Consider the following 18,234-nt stretch of genomic DNA (forward strand, 5'->3'; position numbering starts at 1 on the left):
GCTTGTGACTTCTTGGCGCTTTAAAGGGCATGGTGCTAGGTGATAATAATAAAAAAGCTTTCCCTTCACATGTTCTGGGTAAAAGCCAGACTTTATGTATGTCTTGCATAATCAGTGAAAATGTACGACATTGTCTCGAGATGTGAAAAAGTCGAACGAGGAATAAAAAAATGCCGTGTAGCACCACATAAAGCAGGACATGTGGTCACCCTGCACACAGCTTGTGTGATCGTACTACTTCTCGCTTGTGCTACACGTGTTTGTCTTTACCATAAATCTCACACAATCGTAAGAAAGCTGCTTTTCTCTTTACATGCGTACGCGTGTTTTAATACACGTGTACGAGGAGCGTAAGCAAGTGTACATTACCCACATGCCCTCTCACTGAGTACAAGTGCAAAGTACACAGCCAGAAGGCTGTTCTCATTCAATGTGCAGATGAGCACACGAGAGAACGAGAAAGCACCACAGGGACAAAGAGCTTGTATCTCAACTGTGTGTCACTTTTTATTGGAACAGAAAAAGCAGGGAGGTCACTGGTACAAAAAAAAAAAAAAAAAAGAGAGAGAGAGAGAGGGAGACGAGAGGGAAGCGATTGTGATGGTGGGTAGTTTTGCAGTGCGGTCACTTGGCGCCGAGGGTGAGCTTCTCCAGGTCATGGATGCCCTCCTTGTCAATCAAACGGACGGTAAAGGAGGGGAGATTCAGGATGAAGCGTTTGTTGAGCTGTGAGAGGGAGAGAGAGCAGACACAGGAGGAAAGTTAACAACAAAATAAGATGAAAGGATTTGGGGTGAAGTTACAGAAAACCAAACTTTATTTTAAAAAAAATAAAAATAAATAGATGCAGAGAAGCAGGGTAAGAAAGGAGGTGAAAAGTGACATAATTTACACTCCAGCTATTTTTTTACCTCTGTTATATTTAATAATCTATACATGCCACTGTTCAAAAAACTCAAATATCCTGTTTGTATGATGTGAACCTATTAATGTGTCAAGACTGATCAAAGCTCCCAAGTTGCCATTACACATGACGTGAGCGTTTCAAAGGATTTCAGTAAAAGGTGTTAAGTGCATTTCCTCTTTTATTCTGATCTGTAGCCACGAAAATATGCAAAGCTTTAAATATGAATGTTTCTGCAAAGAGAGTTTTAAAATGGGGACGCTGCATCACAGCTTCGAGCGTGGGCACCAAAACATGGGTTACCAGATCTAATCTAAACCTACGCAGATGTAATAATATGGTCAGAAGCCTCTTCTGTTGTTGAGTTATAGTGTAAATACAACACACAATATTTTCATCTCTTCTTCATTTATGGACGAGAACAAGTGCGGTCACATAAGACAGTTAGGAGGATTGTAATAAAATGATTCCCAACCAGTTTATTACTATGTTTAATTTATTCATGCATAAAATATAACCGTCGATCAGATGTCCAGAAATTATAAGTAAATGCACAGACTTCCCTAAGGAAAAAGACTTGACTCATAAATGTGCGACTCACAAAAGTCATCCCCAAAATATGACAGGCTAAACTGACAGTAAGCTTGTGGAATATTTGAATAGTTTCTCTTAAGTCAGTAGAGCAGGTCATCTACTGATCGGAAGGTTGGTGGTTCGATCCCTGGCTCCCCCCAGTCTGCATGCCAAATATCCTTGGGCAAGATATTGACCCTAAGTTGCTCTCTGATGCGTCCATCAGAATATGAATGTGTGTGAATGTTAGTGAGAACTTAAAATTGTAGAACAAAGTGCTTGTTTAAATGGGTGAATGTGGCATGTTGTATTAAGCGCTTTGAGTACTCCAGGAGAGTAGAATAGCGCTATAGAAGAATCAGTCCATTTATATCCTAAGATATCACCACCACAAGATTGGGATGGGCGGATAACCTGGAATCATAATTCCAGGTGCAACACTTAGAGGCCACAGAGGCAAAATAATCAATAATAAGTAGAACAGAAACAGCTTTCTCATGTAAAAACTGGATTATGATCATAAGAGTAATCAAAAGTAAGAATACATTATTTTTTAAGGTAATAGACAGGTGTTTCTGATTTACTTTTGTGGAACAATACTGACATCTTAAAAAAAAAAATCAGTCTGTGATCATGTAAGAAATCTCAACCAATCAAATCAGGAGGTGGACAGGAACAGGAACAATCGAAGTAACTAAAAATGTTTTAAGTGTTTTAAAAATGGCCAGCAGTGTGAGCTTTGGGACATTGGCACAGGGGGTAGTAGAAGTTGTCTAATGCTACTTTAAATGTTTTTCACACAGAAATTAGATCGGGACACTTTCCACAGCTGCCCTTTCTCAGGTGTAATCCACATCAGAGGTATTACAGTCAACTCAAAAACATCTGTCCTTGTATTCAGTCTTTTTCAAAACAACCATCAGTACGAGGCTGAGACAGCTACATGACTGTGAGTCAAGAGGTTGTACTGTAGTACTCCCACATCACTTAAATAATCACCAAAAACAGAGTGAAATAAGTAAAAACGTGAAATGAAACAAAAAACTAACAAGTAAATCTACTCTGGAAACAAGAAAAATCTAAGAAATAAGAAGAAGAAATAAGAAATAACTTCACAAAAGTATTATAACTCTGACAGGAAATGGATGCTGTAAATACATGTATGGCTATTAAATACCCGAGAGTATGTGTGGAACTGTCAGACGTTAATCTTGACATAATAAATATTTGAATAAATATCGGCTTTCATTTATGCGAATGAAAAAAAGAAACTGCTTCAACTCACCTCTTCAGCACACTTCTTCAGCAGATCTACCGCTTCATCCCGACTCAGATCTAGAACAAAAAAAAGAAAATACAGTTTGTGGTGCATCATACAGGGGTCACAGGTTACTTTAACAAACGCTTGAATTAACATAAAAAGTTTGAGCTGTAAGACTGAGGGGGAAAAAAAGTCATTTATCACCACCAGGAAAAAGTCGTTTATCACCACGCCTCGAGCCAATCTCCTGACCCGAGTGTGAACAAACTCTATAACCTCTGCGGTGATTTCATCATCCTCTCCATTTCTCTGTCTCACAGGAACAATGAGAAGAAGAGAAAACAACAAGATACGAGGCGTCCGTATGCACTGACCTGGTCTGTAGTATCGGTCAAGAATGGAAAGAGTGAGGTAGGCTCCGTAGCCGTGGGCAGCGAAGGGGGCCTTGGCCAGGGAAGACAGGTAGTCCATGTAGTAGAGACCCGGGCCGTCTGTGTCATCATAGCCCGCCAGCAACAGGTTCACGTGGTATGGAGTCTGGAGACGCAGGAGGAGGAGGAGGCAGCCGAGGATTAATATTCAAGTTTATAACCGTGAACAAAACAAACTAAATGTGTTCAGTTTTAAACGCAACACCTCTAGAAACAGGTTCCTACGTGCGATTTAGTTCAGAGCTGCAGGATCAGAAATGTCATAAATCAGTGCTCATGAACACCTGTAGGAAGACTTCACATTCACCCGCGTGCAGCTCAAAGTTGTCAGAAACCAATGCAGAGACTATAAGCTCAGTTACCTCTGTCAAGGACACTTTATGATTCGTTTAGACTGTCTGATTATTAAAAGATTTATGGGTAAGTCTGGAAGACAGATATGAGATATGATATCATATGATATGAGTTTTAATATTTCTATCATATTTGTTCCCCCTTTTTTAACTTTATTGCTTAAAATGCTTAAAACCAAAGCATCAAAAGGGCGATTGAGTGGTTACTGCATTTAATCCTTGCTTTTATTGCGTCTCATCCATCGAAATCCTCTGACAAGCCAACTGGATGCATTTATTCAGATACTGGAAAGCTGCTCCAGAAACACTGAAGACACGATACAAGTGTCTTAAGAAGCTTTCTGATATTTTTTGAGGAGTGAATTTTGGATCCACCAGCTGCAGGCCTCTACTCTCATCGGGCATCACATGTGGTACGATTTTAAACACGGTGTTTACTGTCTCCATTTAAAAAGTTTACTTCTCTGCTCCAATTAGAGGTGCTAACACTTCCATAGATGATTTTACTCCAGGACCAGGAGCCAGCTCACAAGATTAAGACGGCACTTGAAAAGTGCAACTTCTCTTTCTCAACTTATCCCAAATAAATTGCTCCTAATTATCGACTTTGATTTTTCCACTTAGCAGAGACGTGGCGTGCTGCACACAGCGGCAACATTAAGAAAACATAAGCAGCAGTGTGACAGAGAGAGACACGCTAGCGGAGGAGTCAGAGAGCGGCTGTGCAACGGAGGGAGCGGAAAAGGTGATAGTGGGTCACAGGACAGAGGAGGTGAGTGTTTTGTGTGTTTAGGGGGGGGAAAAGGAATCAGGGTGTCATCGGCAGTGTGACATCTGCTGGGAGCCAGCGCCCCCCATCCCTACCCCCTCCCTCTGTCTTCATCCCTTCTTTCCCTTGCCCCCCCACTCCTCCGCCTCCTCCTCCTCTCTCTGCTGCCTTCACCCTGTGCCCTGGAGTAGCGCCAGGGCTCATTAAAAACTTCTAAAGTCGTTTCTCTTGCCCCTACCCCCTCTCTCTTTTCAAATTACATCTTTAACGCTCCCAGCCTCGTCTCCCTTCTCTTCCTCCAAAACACCAACTTTCTATCTTCGCTGTTGCAAGCTCTTGTTTCTCATTTTCAATAGAAAAAAAAAAAATCCCTTTAAACCAGGACTAATTTTTTTTGGGAGGGGGTTAAAACAACTTGTGGCCTAAATTCTTTACTGAAGTAGAAGCAGAAGGGTAATGTGTCGCACGAGGAGGAAAATGGGGAGTCTTAACGACAATAAGACTCGCATTACGCCAGGCACCTGCCCTCGTGCTTTAATTCATGTCTGAGACAACCTGCTTGTTTCTGTGACTTGTGGGTTGGCGCTGCGTGTGCCATGAGGGCAACGATGATCGCTGCGCTCCCTGTGGGAGCAGGCTTTAATGTGGGTGTATTTTAACGATGGTTTCGAATGCACACACACACACACACACACACACTGAGAAATGGTGTTTGCAGGAGTGCACAATGAGCGTGAATCTCAGGATGAATATCTTAATGTGTGTGTGTTTATGTGTGTGTGTTTTAACTCCTATGTGAGCTTGCAAACGCCCCAGTGGCGTCATCCCCGCCCACCAGACAGCTGTCTCACTGGTTACATGTAACAATGATACAGTCTTGGCATCAAAATAACCTTCCCTTTCCCATGTCACCTCGGAGGGAACCAGGCACCTTGTTAACCCTACCACCTGAACTCACACCCCAGTTAATACGCAAACAATACACATCATATGTTTTAATCCACCCTGCCGTGACTCCTGCTCACAGCCAAGCAAGGCGACTGTTGGGCCATGAGACAAAAGGCTTCACCCGTAACCCATGCCATCGCCTTAAGCAGACACAAACCTGCTTTAGATGGAGGAACAGCTAGCCAAGAATTACTCCAACACTGCCCCTCCTTTCATAGCTCCAATGTGTAACTTTACAAATTTGGCTTTTGCGAGTGACACGGTAACATGGAAACTGCACATTTTCATTTGCAGGACCAATTTAAGTGTGTGACCTACAGGCTAAAGCATGCACAAAAATTTCAAAAGGCAATAATTAAAAAAAAAAAACAAACAAACCCTGTAAGTATCATCAGAGAGTATAAAAGACACATGTAGCTTCTGAAAGTTCTGAAAGTGAAAAGTAAACAAATGTGGATGTGCTTTAAACTTACGTTCTATCTACTGGCCAATAGGGGGCGACTCCTCTGACTGCAAACACTTATTTATGTAAAAATCTGTGGTAAAACGGCTGTCCTGTGACCTCAGAGTTTAAGGGCTCAGTTGATAGTTTCAGGTCATACTGACTAACACGTGAAGTTGATCTAACGGTCACATCTGTCCCTCGCTCTTTGAACACACTCAGCTCGAGGCTTCAACACAGACTTTACAAACTTATGGTTGATTTTACTGTAACTGTAATAATATTCAGGTCTGTAGTCAAGGGATACGTTTTTGGGTTCCTGCTTGTAATCCAAGTTCTACTGACCAATCATGTTTGAGCGGTCTTTACCTGCTTTGAAGTAACGAGTCCACGTGTTTGCTGAACTTCAGTCTCAAAACCATGAGTATTTGTCATAGCAGATCATTAACTGGTCTTTAATTTGTGACGATTGAATCTGGTTAATTAGAATACATTTTAACATATGGAGGTAGTTCCCTCAAATGACTGTCATTTTTCACCTTTTCTACTTCAAATTCAGCCTTAGTCAACAAATGGGCTTAATCCATATCTGGAAATGCCACAGGCTATCTGCTAATTATAATTTTTAGTCTCTCGCTCAGTGTTTTTGGTTTTAAGAATTTATGTGTGTTCCTTAACAACAACGGCAAACAAACCATTAAAACAAAGTGCTTATATCCCTTATCTGCTATTTAAGGCGGCTGTTCAGGAAGTCGTAAAATATTGGGTGTTTTCCCCAAGTCAGGCCAAGTCAGCAGACTCGACAGCATGTTCCCCAATGTGTCCACCACCTTACTAAAAAAAAATAAAATAATCAACAGCTCTAGTGTTTCTCAGTGAGCTTTAAAATGGTTTTTGCTCACATAGAACCAAGTGGGTACCAGCTGGCTATAACCTGAAGACAAATCCGAAGAACAGCCTGGGCAGTGTTACGTTTCTCCAACCAATCAGTCACCACTCAAGACAATGTTTGCATTTCTACCAAAAGTGCTGCAGAGCACTTCAGAAGGTGTACTTCACTCTAAACAACGCAAGGTCTAATAATCAGCCCGCAACAACCACACGAACACGACCGGTATCAATTTGATACCAAGTACATAGAGTGCCAGTATTACTGATAGTGAGGGGAGAACAGTGTGTCACGATTTATGAGATGAATCATAGTCAATTTTGAAATTCTGGACACTTCAATCACGACTAAACCAATGTGATTTTTACTTTCCACAACTTATTAACCAACAAAGCACACCTTTCATGCAAATGTTCTTTAGCCTATAAATAAAATAGACGTGACAGTCAGCACAAAAAGGTTCAGACATCTTTCATAGTGCATGTTTCGTTTTGATACTATGAATATTGGGTAGATCTGCTCACCTGTAGTAAAATAACTTCTGAAACACTCCTGGTGTGATTAGAAGATGATCGACCAAATTTTTGTTGGTCACACGGCCTAATAGAAACACCCTTTGTGAGTGTTTAGGGTTAGGCATCATATATCTGACCCTAAAGTTCCTAATCCTGTGGCAGTGGTTATTTACAAATGTAGAAACACTTAACTTTTTTTGACTGGTTGATATTGCTCTAGACACACAAACCAGGAAACTTCTTGTAGCTTGCCTACAGATATCTCCATTTTTATAAATACTCCAAAGCCCTAATCTGGCTCTTTCTACCAATTTCCAGTCTTTGTGCGATTTAAACGTAGCAAACTATTTTTTGTAGGCAGGAGAGAGGCATCCATCTTCTCGTCTAAACCACGAAGAAACTTCTCTGTAGTTGTGAACACAAATTAAGGTCAGGCTTCTAAAAAATCATCACAAAGTCATCCCTAAACACTCCTCTGCCACGTTCCAGCACTTCCCTTCCTGCCATGTCTCCCCCCCTCCCTCCCTTCCCCTTATTTTTGCACCCTGCCCCGGGGCATGTTCTCTTTATTGGCATTTCTCCTCAATCTGCTGTATTAATTGTTCATCTGTGCAGGAGCAGGGGAGCCGCGTGCAATATGGTGCCAGTAATTATTTGTACCCACTGTGTGCCCATGCTTAAAAATATTTTACAAACCCATACGGGGTGAGCTGTAGATCACCACTGCACTGCAGCGATCTAACTGTTGCAGCAGTCTTATAGAAAATGGTAAAAAAAATTAACAGACTGAATGTCACCTACTTGTTCAAATGGGACATTTAAGGTTCCTCATCAGCCTCAAAACAGCTTAATGCTGTATTTACAAACCTTTTGATGTTCCCTCCATTAAATTAACATCATGTCTTGGCCTGTTGTAGCTACCAGTATCAAAAATCCCAATCTGCAGTGTCTTTATCCATGATTGAGGAATTTCCTTCTGTTTTTTCCTGGGACTAAAAACATGTTCCTCCTTAACTTAGTTTGCTTTTGTCAAATAAGCCTGCCTTTTGTTTCTATAAAGCAATAGATCAACCATATTTCCTTCTAACTTTATCATTTTTAGTCACTTTTACTGCAAACAAAAATGGGAAAATTCTTATTTACAAAAGATCTGAACAGCCAGGATCACACATAGCTGTAAATATTAAAAGCAATCTAGAAACTATTTAAGCTAAATCTCACCAAGCCTGACTCTCCTTTACATTCATTAATTGTGATGTGCCAAAACGCAGAAACCGAAATCAGTGAGTGACATCACAGTGTCCATGTCCATCCAGAACAATCCTGGTGATTAATTTGTGATCGATACACAGCAGATAAAACTGCTGATAAAAGGCACAAGTGGACTGTAAACCACTCCTACATTCCTCATATCAAAGCAGAGCCATCGGATCCTCTCACTGTGTCAGAGGGTCAGGTTTTTCCTTTAATTTGTGACCTGTCTGTGCATCACAGCACATGAAGAGGAACAGCAAAACAAACAGAGGCAAAGCATTCAGCCCTGGATCTTTCCTCTACGGTGAGTTTCACACATATCATTGCTAATATGCATGCAGCAGACCGAGGCCTCAGGTGATTATGCTGCTTTCCCCCCTCCTTTGTCTCCTCTCTATAGCTTGAGTGAACGCAGTACTCCAGAGGTTACCAGGGTTGTTTTTTTTCTATGCAACGGGTTGGTAAGCACATAGTCGTATATGAGCAGGGTTTCAATGTCTCTGCGCCGACATGCTCTGCTGACTTTAGCTAACTATACCTCCCGGAGGTCTGCGGCCACTGGGGAATGACATCTTTCAGACTCAAGGACTCATCTCTAATTTATCCTGCAGGAATAAAGCCATGTGAATTAACAATATACCACTGATTAATTTATCAGCCACTGGTTTTTAACCTAGGGCTCTGGACATGGAAGTGGGATCACAAATTTTTTAGGAGGGTAAAAAGATAATTTAAAGATGGCATAACGAGAAAAAAAATAGCTATACATGATTTAATCATATTAATTAAAATATATTTCAACATATGCAGCATATTCCCTTGGACTCCTGGCATTTTTCACCTTAATCTACATCTAATTTAGATTTAGTCAACAAATGGGTTCTCAAACCATATATGAGAAATTGGCCTGTAGGATCAAAATAATGTCATTCTTCATATGGTTTTGTGGACGTTAATGACCAAACAGAGACACACAACTGGTCATCTGTCGGCACTGAGTTAACACATTAGTCAAGTTTTCCCACCAAAAATCAAAGCAAAAATACCAGATTAACAATCCTGACTAATAATTATAGTGGGCAGAAATATCAGCCAAATTTACTGAAGGAAAAATCTGTTTATTTCGTTTTATTTTTTCAGGTAAATGATCCCAAATTCCCTGATTTCAGATAGTCAAATGATATTCAAATTTCCTTTTCTTTCTTAATAACCCGAATCATTTGTTTATACCTATACCTCTGTGAAACTTGACCTTTCCTCTGTATATCACTGTTGATTTTTTGTTCATCTTAAAAAAAAAAAAAAAAAAAAAAAAAAAAAAAAGGCAGATTAAACAGAAAAATTGTTTACAAATAATCAATGACCTGAAGTCCTAAAGTCTTGACATAAACGCTGCATTAATTGCATTGCTCAGATTTATTTTAGGTAGCGATTACTGACCCAAAAATAAAACTTCAGGGCCAACACAGAATGGCAATATGTATCATAACATCCACCCAGTAGACTGTTCAAGACTTCAGCCAAGGATCTCTTTCTCGGTTTCACTCTCAAAAAGACAAGACACATTAGTTATTCTACATATACAAGATGTTCTGCGGGGGGTGGGGGGGTGGGTAGTGGCATGAAAAAAAACTTGTTTATACAACATAATTTGCAAATGTCCGTGTACTCTGGAGGTTGATGAATGTGAGGAGAGCATAGCTGGAGGAAGGTGTGGGATGCAGAAGAGAAAGTGCTATTGCTTCAGTTTCTGAGCACTCCTGAGAACGCAGCATTACTAAATCCTGCACTCATAAAGCCAAATTCATATCCGTGAGGCACAAAAATAACGATACACTTGCAGCTTATGGCAAGACATGAATATAAATGTTATCCCACAACATGCACAACCTTGACTGAATAAAACCATCTCGAGCCTATAGGTCCCTCTGTGTGCATGTATATTGTATTTTGTGAGTATGTTGACTCCTACTCCTTCTCGCACTCCAGTCAGTGTGCTGTTGTCTACTGGGTTTAGCCGTTTCCCTCGAGACCTCCACTTCTTCTACTCCTCCTGCTGCTGCTCCTCTGCCCCTATCCCCCGTTCGATGTGTCCCACATTCCCTTCTCTGCCACACTAATTGTTTTTTGTAATTATTTTCACCCTCCTGCTATTGTGACAGGCAGCGGCTACACTACTCTTAACAAATTACTGCATGAGATGCATCGAGAACCATACAGACGTCTTCAGTAGAGAGTTTAAAAAAAGAAAAAAGAAAAAGAACAAAGCTGTTCATGTGTACTGCAGGTTAAAACAAATTAAATCATTAGTTTTTAGACTAGTTTGAACTTCAAAGCAACTGTTCAAACCAAAGATCCAAATGTTATGCAGTTCTAGTTCCAGCTACTCAAGTATAATGCTTTGGTTTCATAGGAAAATTCACATTATAAGCTAAATGCATAAAACAAAGATTCAGACATTGCAATCTCTGCAGAAAAATAAACTGTAATTTGACTCAATTCAATTTTATTTATATAGCGCCAAATCACAAAAACTGTTGCCCCAAAGTGCTTTATATTACAAGGTAGGGAGCCTACAAAAGACATTTTGGCAGCAGTGGGAGGAAACACTCCATTTTAACAGGAAGAAACCTTCAGCATCTCCTCTTACTGTGCTAAAAGAACTTGACACATAGATTAAAACATTCTCAGGAAAGGTATTGCAATTCACATGTTATTGTAATATGTGAAAGAAAGAAAGTGAAAAGTTTTGCTGTTATCATTTGGCTGTATTGCAAAAACAAAGGAGAATTAAACTCCAATGAGAAGTCCACGACTCTCATCACATCACAGACAGTCATCTCTAGGACAAATAAAATCTGGCAACACTGAAAATAAATATGAGCAGTTTGGCTGAAGACCCAACTGTAAATGGAGCGGTACTTGTATAGCGCTTTTCTACTCCATATGAGCACTCAAAACACTTCATTCAGCCATTCGTACCCACACTTTCTCTGCCTAAGCACTTTTATAACATTCACAGACCAATGGATGGGAAAACTCGGTTCAGTTTCTTTCCCAACATGCAGATTAAAGACTCCAGGTATCGAACAACCAACCTTATACATGACCTTCTCTACCTCCTCCTACCCACAGCAGGCTATAGTTCGATTAAGTTCTGACCAGTACTGCAGGAGTGATTCTTGTGAACTATGGAAGGACAGGCGAACGGCATGAGCTCAACTGTACTTTGGTTGAATGGGCTACAAACGAACAACCATGAATGAAATCTCAATCTATTAAATGCTATGAGATAATAGCATGTTTTTAGAAAAACAATCAAAACTCGATAAAGAAAAATGATTTTGTTTCTGTAAAATCAAAAAAGTCGCAGTAACTCATGACCAACGTGTGACCTTATCTGATGAGCACCTATTAATTTGCCTGTCATTTCTGACTTTCTGAGAACAAAAATGTAAAGTATGCTCAAGAATATGTTACTTTATTTATAAAACTTTTTAGCTCTGACTAAAACTTCTTTAGGGGGGGATGTCAGAAATTCCCCTTTGGAGAGACAGAGGAAAAAAAATATCAGGTTTTATAAATCCAAACATATTTCTGTGAAGAGTTAGAGAAGTTTCCACGCATCAAGTATCGAAACAGACATATTTTGGTTTCACGATTTCCCGATCAGGACACTATTTTAACTTTAGGCCAAAGTCTGTAACATTGATGAGTTAAACCCTTTGGCATATTTTGTTCTTGTCAAAAAGTTTTCCTACATCAGTATTAAGGCTTTAAGGACAGGGAAGGCTGTGTGCACGATAAACTGTAAAGCTCTTAAGGCCAATCAGAGAGATGTTTGTCAACTTCTTAAAATGAGAAATAAACGCCCCCCCAACACAAAAGTAAGAGTGTGGGATGCTGCCCTCACAGTTAGTTAAACTAATTATTCTTGACTTAATAATGAACAAGCAGGATTATTATGGTTAGTGTTAATATTTAGTCTTGGCTATGTGCGGAATAAAATTTCAGGTAACAGAACTAAAAATAAAACTAGAAAACCAGAACTAACTGACATCATATTGTATATGCAAAAAAACATACATAAAAATAAAAATACAAAACTGTAATTAAAAAAAAAAAGGTAGGAAAGGTATTTTGTTTTAGTCAATTTGGTATTACAACCTGCATGAGGAAGATCTGGTGCATATGGGGAAATGATGATTCGGGTGTGGTAACGTGTAGACCGTTCGTCTACCTTTAGAGTGTCTGTTGTCAAGATGGGGGGGGGGCATGCCAAAACACAACCAATCTGTGGGCTAGTCATGCTTGTGCTGTTGTTGGTCCATCGCCCAGCCACAGAGAAGATATGATATACGAAATCCCCTCACTATGATCAAGCACTTGGTGACAGTGAGAAGGAAAAAACCCTTTTAACAGGAAGAAACCTCCAACAGAATCAGGCTCGGGGGGGGGGTCAACCATGTTCCACAACTGGTTTAAGTTGTGAAGTGAAAAGAAGTGAAACCAGGTGTTAGACTGCTGAACAGCTTTAAGCTTAGGTCAGCTGGAGACCTGATAGGTCAGCTGGAGACCTGATGGCTCAGCGGTCATTCCTCTTATATTTCTTTAAAGTCCGCATAGTTGGTGCACTGTAATGTAAATTTTCTGCAGATGAGTCTGTGCAGTCAAGAAAAAAAAAAAAAAAAAAAAAGCAGACAAATGGATGTTGGAGGGACATTTGCAAAAACTGACTGATGAAATTTATGTCACTGGAACCCAAATGGACCTTAGTGCACTTGCGTTAAGTATTGCCCTGTAATCCCCACTTTACTCATAAGGCTATCAGGAGGCTGAACTCGGGATTGGTTCATTATATATGGCCCTAAGTGCCACATATGTCATTGGAATTTAAAATTGAACTTGATAATTGAAGAATGTGAAAAGATAAACTGACTACAGAAGAAAGTGATAAATAGTTTCTCAGGACTCTTAAAAACACATGCAATCTTTCTACAGACTGCATTTAACCCTGACTGAGCTCAAGTGTTCATTCTTCCAATAGCTCGCACTGTGCATGAACAGTCTACAGAGGCATCAAGCAAAGCATAGCACAGCGGATACATACAGCATGCATGAAGAATGAGAGTCAGTACCAAAAGCAGATCACTTTCTATGAGAAAGAGCCACTAAACTACTCGGCTAGTCTTTTTTAAAATATTTTAGCTACTAGTAAATTAGTCACCAGGAACATTTTTAACACAAAGACAAATAAAATGGTTAATTAACATTAAAGTGTTAAGGTACTGACCCCCCCCCAGCTCTATATATTGCAATATAACATCTGCATGAAGTAACACAGATAAAGTAGCAGTAATTTGCGTGTTTCTCAATCTCAGGGTTGGCTGTCTTGTTGTGTAAAAGATGTAATAAAAAACTAAAGGTCAAAACCAGAATTTTTTGATAAGACATTCAGCAGATCTGCGTAGTGAGGGTGAGAGACAGGCCTGCAGGCTCAGGTGTTACAGGAAATCTCAGAGGGAGAACCCTCAGTCACCTTTCACAACAAGCTGACAAATGTACCTGGCTCTGTCAAAATGCATCTGCTGGTTTAACATGAGTGTCTCAAGCTGACAATGATACAAACACATGTGCCAACTCAAGTGGGAGTTCATTCCCACCTGAGCTCCTCAGTAATACCACCTCTTCAGCACCACCACAGCACTGCCGTGTCATCAACACACTTAGGGCTTCTGTTACTATGTTTTCATTTTGAGCAAAGAAAATGAATTTCAAGTAGAAACTAAAATACATTTTTTAAATTGGATGAGTAAACCTACCTTATATGGTTAGTCTTACTTGAATTAGTTGGTGATTTTATCATTTGTTCCCTTAAGCCAAATGAGATTGCAAATACTGGCAGAAGAGTGTAATTAATTTAAAATAGAAATTAAAATATTTATAGGTATGTTCATTCATTACTCCAGGATGAATATGCTTAATTCAGACGGTGACCACTGGAACTTGGGATTAATTAGCAACTGTTTTGTTAACAGAGAAAATATACAAGGATACTAGTGTTGAGATGATTTGAAAATGGGCAAAAGGGTAGAAGCATACTTGAAGCAAAAAGTAAAATATGGAGGAAGACAGAGAGTCCAAGGCAGAACAAATGCATCTTTGCAAGATGACATATGTGTGGGGAAACTAAGCGAGCTCAGGTTGTTTTCTGTTAGACATGATAGTCATTTGGGCTCAATCACATCTGAAACTAGTGACGAAAAAATGTTTAGCAAAACACCAAATATGATATATGTTGCATTATTTTGCTGATTTCTTTGTTTTGTTTTATCTGCGCTCATTTTTGAAACGTTAAACCCTTAAACCAATTATGATTTTACTCATTAAGACAAAACTTAACGGACTTGTGGAAACTCACCTGCGAAGGATCAGTTACAATGATCAAACTCTGAATAAGCAGAGTGGAGAAATTTTTTCATCTACAAAAGATATCACTTCTTTATGTCTGCATAGTGTGTATGAGGCACCTGAAGTCAAACAATTATGCTGGTTATGATTGTAGTCTCTGCTCTCTAGTCTCAACAGACCACATTTTCCCCGGGGCAAGAGAAAGCAGCTCTCACAAAACACAGGTTACGACCACTGCTTTACATCAAGCTCGTGGCTGTGACAGTTAAAAAAAAAATAGCACTTAGGTGAGGCCGCATTCAACAGGGACAAATAATTTTTACAATATCAAACATATAATAATAATAATAATAATAAAAAAAATGTGTGGATTTCTGATAGACACAAGGTAAAGTAAAATATTTTTTTTCACTTTGTTAATTGTTTTTTAAAATCTTTTTTCTATCCAAACTTATGAACTTGTTCGTGAATTTCACTTTTCTAAGGATCTCTTTTTTCACAAGTCTAAATTAGCACATTAATGGACCCAAAATAGAGAGTGGGGTCCTGATGGTGTGGCATATACTGCTGGAAACTCACTTTCCTCCACAGATAAACATCAAGGTGTTGACTTAGTCAACTCAGTGCTTAAAAATGTTTAGCTTCCTTTGACATTTAGGTAATATATTAACTGATCTGTACATTTAAGAAAAAATATCTTCCTAAAGTATTACTTATAACAAACAACTAATAAGTGGATGGACAAGGAACCACAAACTAAAGAAGAATGACTGGTCACTGCAAAAGAAATACAATTAACTAAAACCGACTAAACAAAAACAAAGAAAGACGCGAGAATATTATGATCAAATCTGATTCTACTGATATAATTTGGATTCAAGCGCAACCCTATTGTTTTCAGCATTGAATGACTATATCAGGTAATCTTCACTGTGCCAACAAATTAACAACTCAGACAAAAATTTTTACTTGGCGAAATAACGAATGCACCTATAATTTCAAGCTAATTCTTATATTAAAAGACAATGCTTGAAGCCATTCTTCTTCAATTAAAAAAAAAGCACACAGTAAAATGGACTGTAGTATCTGGGGATGTACAGATCATCTCCATTCCACTCAAGGCCAACGTTGATGTGTAAAATATAAATCTGTCAAAAGTTTGTTCTTACTTATCTGGTTTCTGTTATGTGCTACCTCCAAACTTCTTCAGTGCGAAAGAAATAAAGAAAACTTCATTATAACAAAAAAATAAAAAATAACTTAAATACTTTACAGTTTTCCAACTCTTTACCACACCGTCTTCGATTAGCCGGTGCAAAAATTAATGAGACACAAAGATTAAAATAAAATTGATCATTTTGACTTTATATCCGTGTAGCCTTACTATATTATTCTTTTTTTTAAATAAATATATAAGGACATTTACCCTGCTCCGAAGATAGTCTGCCAGGTTCTTTCGCGTGAAGTTTGCTGCTGCTGCTGGACTGAGCTCATAACCTAAGAAAAAGAAGGCACAAAACTTTGGATATAAACATTTTTAGCAAGCAAACTGGTTTCCCCAAAACATTTTAGAGTTAAACTTAAAACCTATAAGGACCAGCAGCATCAAAACAATCATGTCTGAGGTTCTTACCGTTCCTCATTTTGTAGAGCTGCACATTCTTCTGGATGTACTCTGCAAACTGCACTGTGTCTCCGGCTTCTCCCACACACAGCAGCAAAATCTTCTCACTGAGCTTGAACATCTTGTCGTAGTCTGAAAAAATATAAGGAAGAACACAAATTCATTAGTCTGTTCCTAAATTGTCTTATAGTTTGTAGTCAAACCTTTATACACACACACACACACACACACACACACACACACACACACACACACACACACACACACACACACACACACACACACACACACTAATCATGATTATGGACTCTGGGCTATTGATGATTTCTTTGAACTGTTCTTTTTCCAGCATAAAAAAGGATTTGACTGACACCACTATTTGGATTGACAAATACTCAGAACAATGAAAAAGCCCAAGAAACTGTAGATTTACACAAGTTAGGAAGATCTCTTGGAGCCATCTCAGAACAACTACAGATTCCAAGATCATCAGTTCAAACAAATGAATGCAAGTTGTATGGATGTGTCACCACTTTGCAAACACCTGGGGGAAGACCCAAACTGTCACTTTCAGATGAGAGGAAACTGATTAGGCTGTTCAGGAACCACCAAGGCTCAAGCCAACCTTGAAATTAAAACTGCTGGTGGCACAATGCACAGCGAAGGGTGTTTGCATCACCATGGATTGAGAGGGTACCCACTAGAAAAGAAACCTGTGCTCCAAAATTGCTGACCACATGGATCACTCAACGATTAAAGTATTACGGCCAGACAATAACTGAAGTATATGGCCACAATGACAAGATGTTGTTTGGAGGAGTAAAGGTGAGGCTTTCAGATATAAAACACTGCATGACCTGTTAAGCCTGGTGGTAGCATCATGCTCTGGGGCAGTTTGCTGGCAGTGGTGCTGGTACTTTAAACAAAGTGCACAGAATAATAATGAAGGACTACCTCCAAATTCTTCAACCTCAACCCAATTTAACAGCTTGCAGGTTGAAGCATCAAGAATTGTGGTCAAAACCCAGTCAGAATTATGCCAGAAGTCCGTTGATGCCTTACAAAAGTATAAGATCAAGGTACAACTTGCTAAGTGAACCAAATACGAAATAAATTCAAACGTGTTCTCCCAACTCTCATTTTTATATTCATTAAAGACACATGCTGTACAATCATTTCACTCGGCAAAAAGAACAGATCAAACAAATTATTAATAGGCTAAAATTATCCATGGTGAGTGTAAGTAAACTTCCATTTCCACAGTGATACAGTGACTTTCACTTTCGTTGTCAGTAACCTTCTTATGGCAACTCATGCTAAGGTTGCCAACTTTAGTTACGAATGAAATGTAGAGTTGATCTATTAGCTAGGAAAAGGTTATGATAATGCTGAGAAAAAACATCAAACTGCGATAGAATATATTATTTGCTACCTTACTGTTAGCTTTGCTAGCTTTAGTCACATTCAGTGTGTAGTTACATGTAAATATTTAGCAAAATGAATAAAAAAATTGGTTCAAGTAGTACTTATTAGAAGCAGAAAGCCGATTTAATGCATTTAGAGACTCTAAAATGTAGCTATGTTAGCAAGTCTGTCTAAAATAACCGGCTATGCGGCTAACGCTATAAGCTAACGCGTTGTCATACCGTGTTTCATCTGAATGATGCTGCTTGCTGCAACATTATCAGCGGCGACGAGGACAAAATCCGGTCCCTGTATCCCGATTAAATATTCCATTCTGTTGACCTGATACAAGTTGGAGTATTTATATAAAACAGATTAAATTATGAGCAGTCTCTTAGCCTCGCCTGTATGGATTACACAGCAAAAGTTTGTGATAGCCGGCGCACAGTGTTTACG

The 18,234-nt window shown here is 39.1% G+C and overlaps 1 protein-coding gene across 1 annotated transcript; it reads right to left on the reverse strand.

Annotated features, from left to right (window-relative positions):
* Positions 1 to 489: 489 nt before the first annotated feature.
* Positions 490 to 18,232, reverse strand: psmb2 (proteasome 20S subunit beta 2). Its single transcript, XM_040021040.1, has 6 exons — positions 18,021 to 18,232; positions 16,384 to 16,506; positions 16,177 to 16,247; positions 3,113 to 3,275; positions 2,763 to 2,812; positions 490 to 726 (listed from the first exon to the last, which is right to left on the reverse strand). The coding sequence occupies exons 1-6, from the start codon at positions 18,109 to 18,111 to the stop codon at positions 625 to 627; spliced, it is 600 nt and encodes a 199-aa protein (XP_039876974.1). The 5' UTR covers positions 18,112 to 18,232; the 3' UTR covers positions 490 to 624.
* Between the last annotated feature and the right edge of the window lie 2 nt (positions 18,233 to 18,234).

The sequence above is a fragment of the Simochromis diagramma genome, unplaced genomic scaffold (genome assembly GCF_900408965.1).
Source record: "Simochromis diagramma unplaced genomic scaffold, fSimDia1.1 OVJJ01000753.1, whole genome shotgun sequence".
Taxonomy (NCBI): domain Eukaryota; kingdom Metazoa; phylum Chordata; class Actinopteri; order Cichliformes; family Cichlidae; genus Simochromis; species Simochromis diagramma.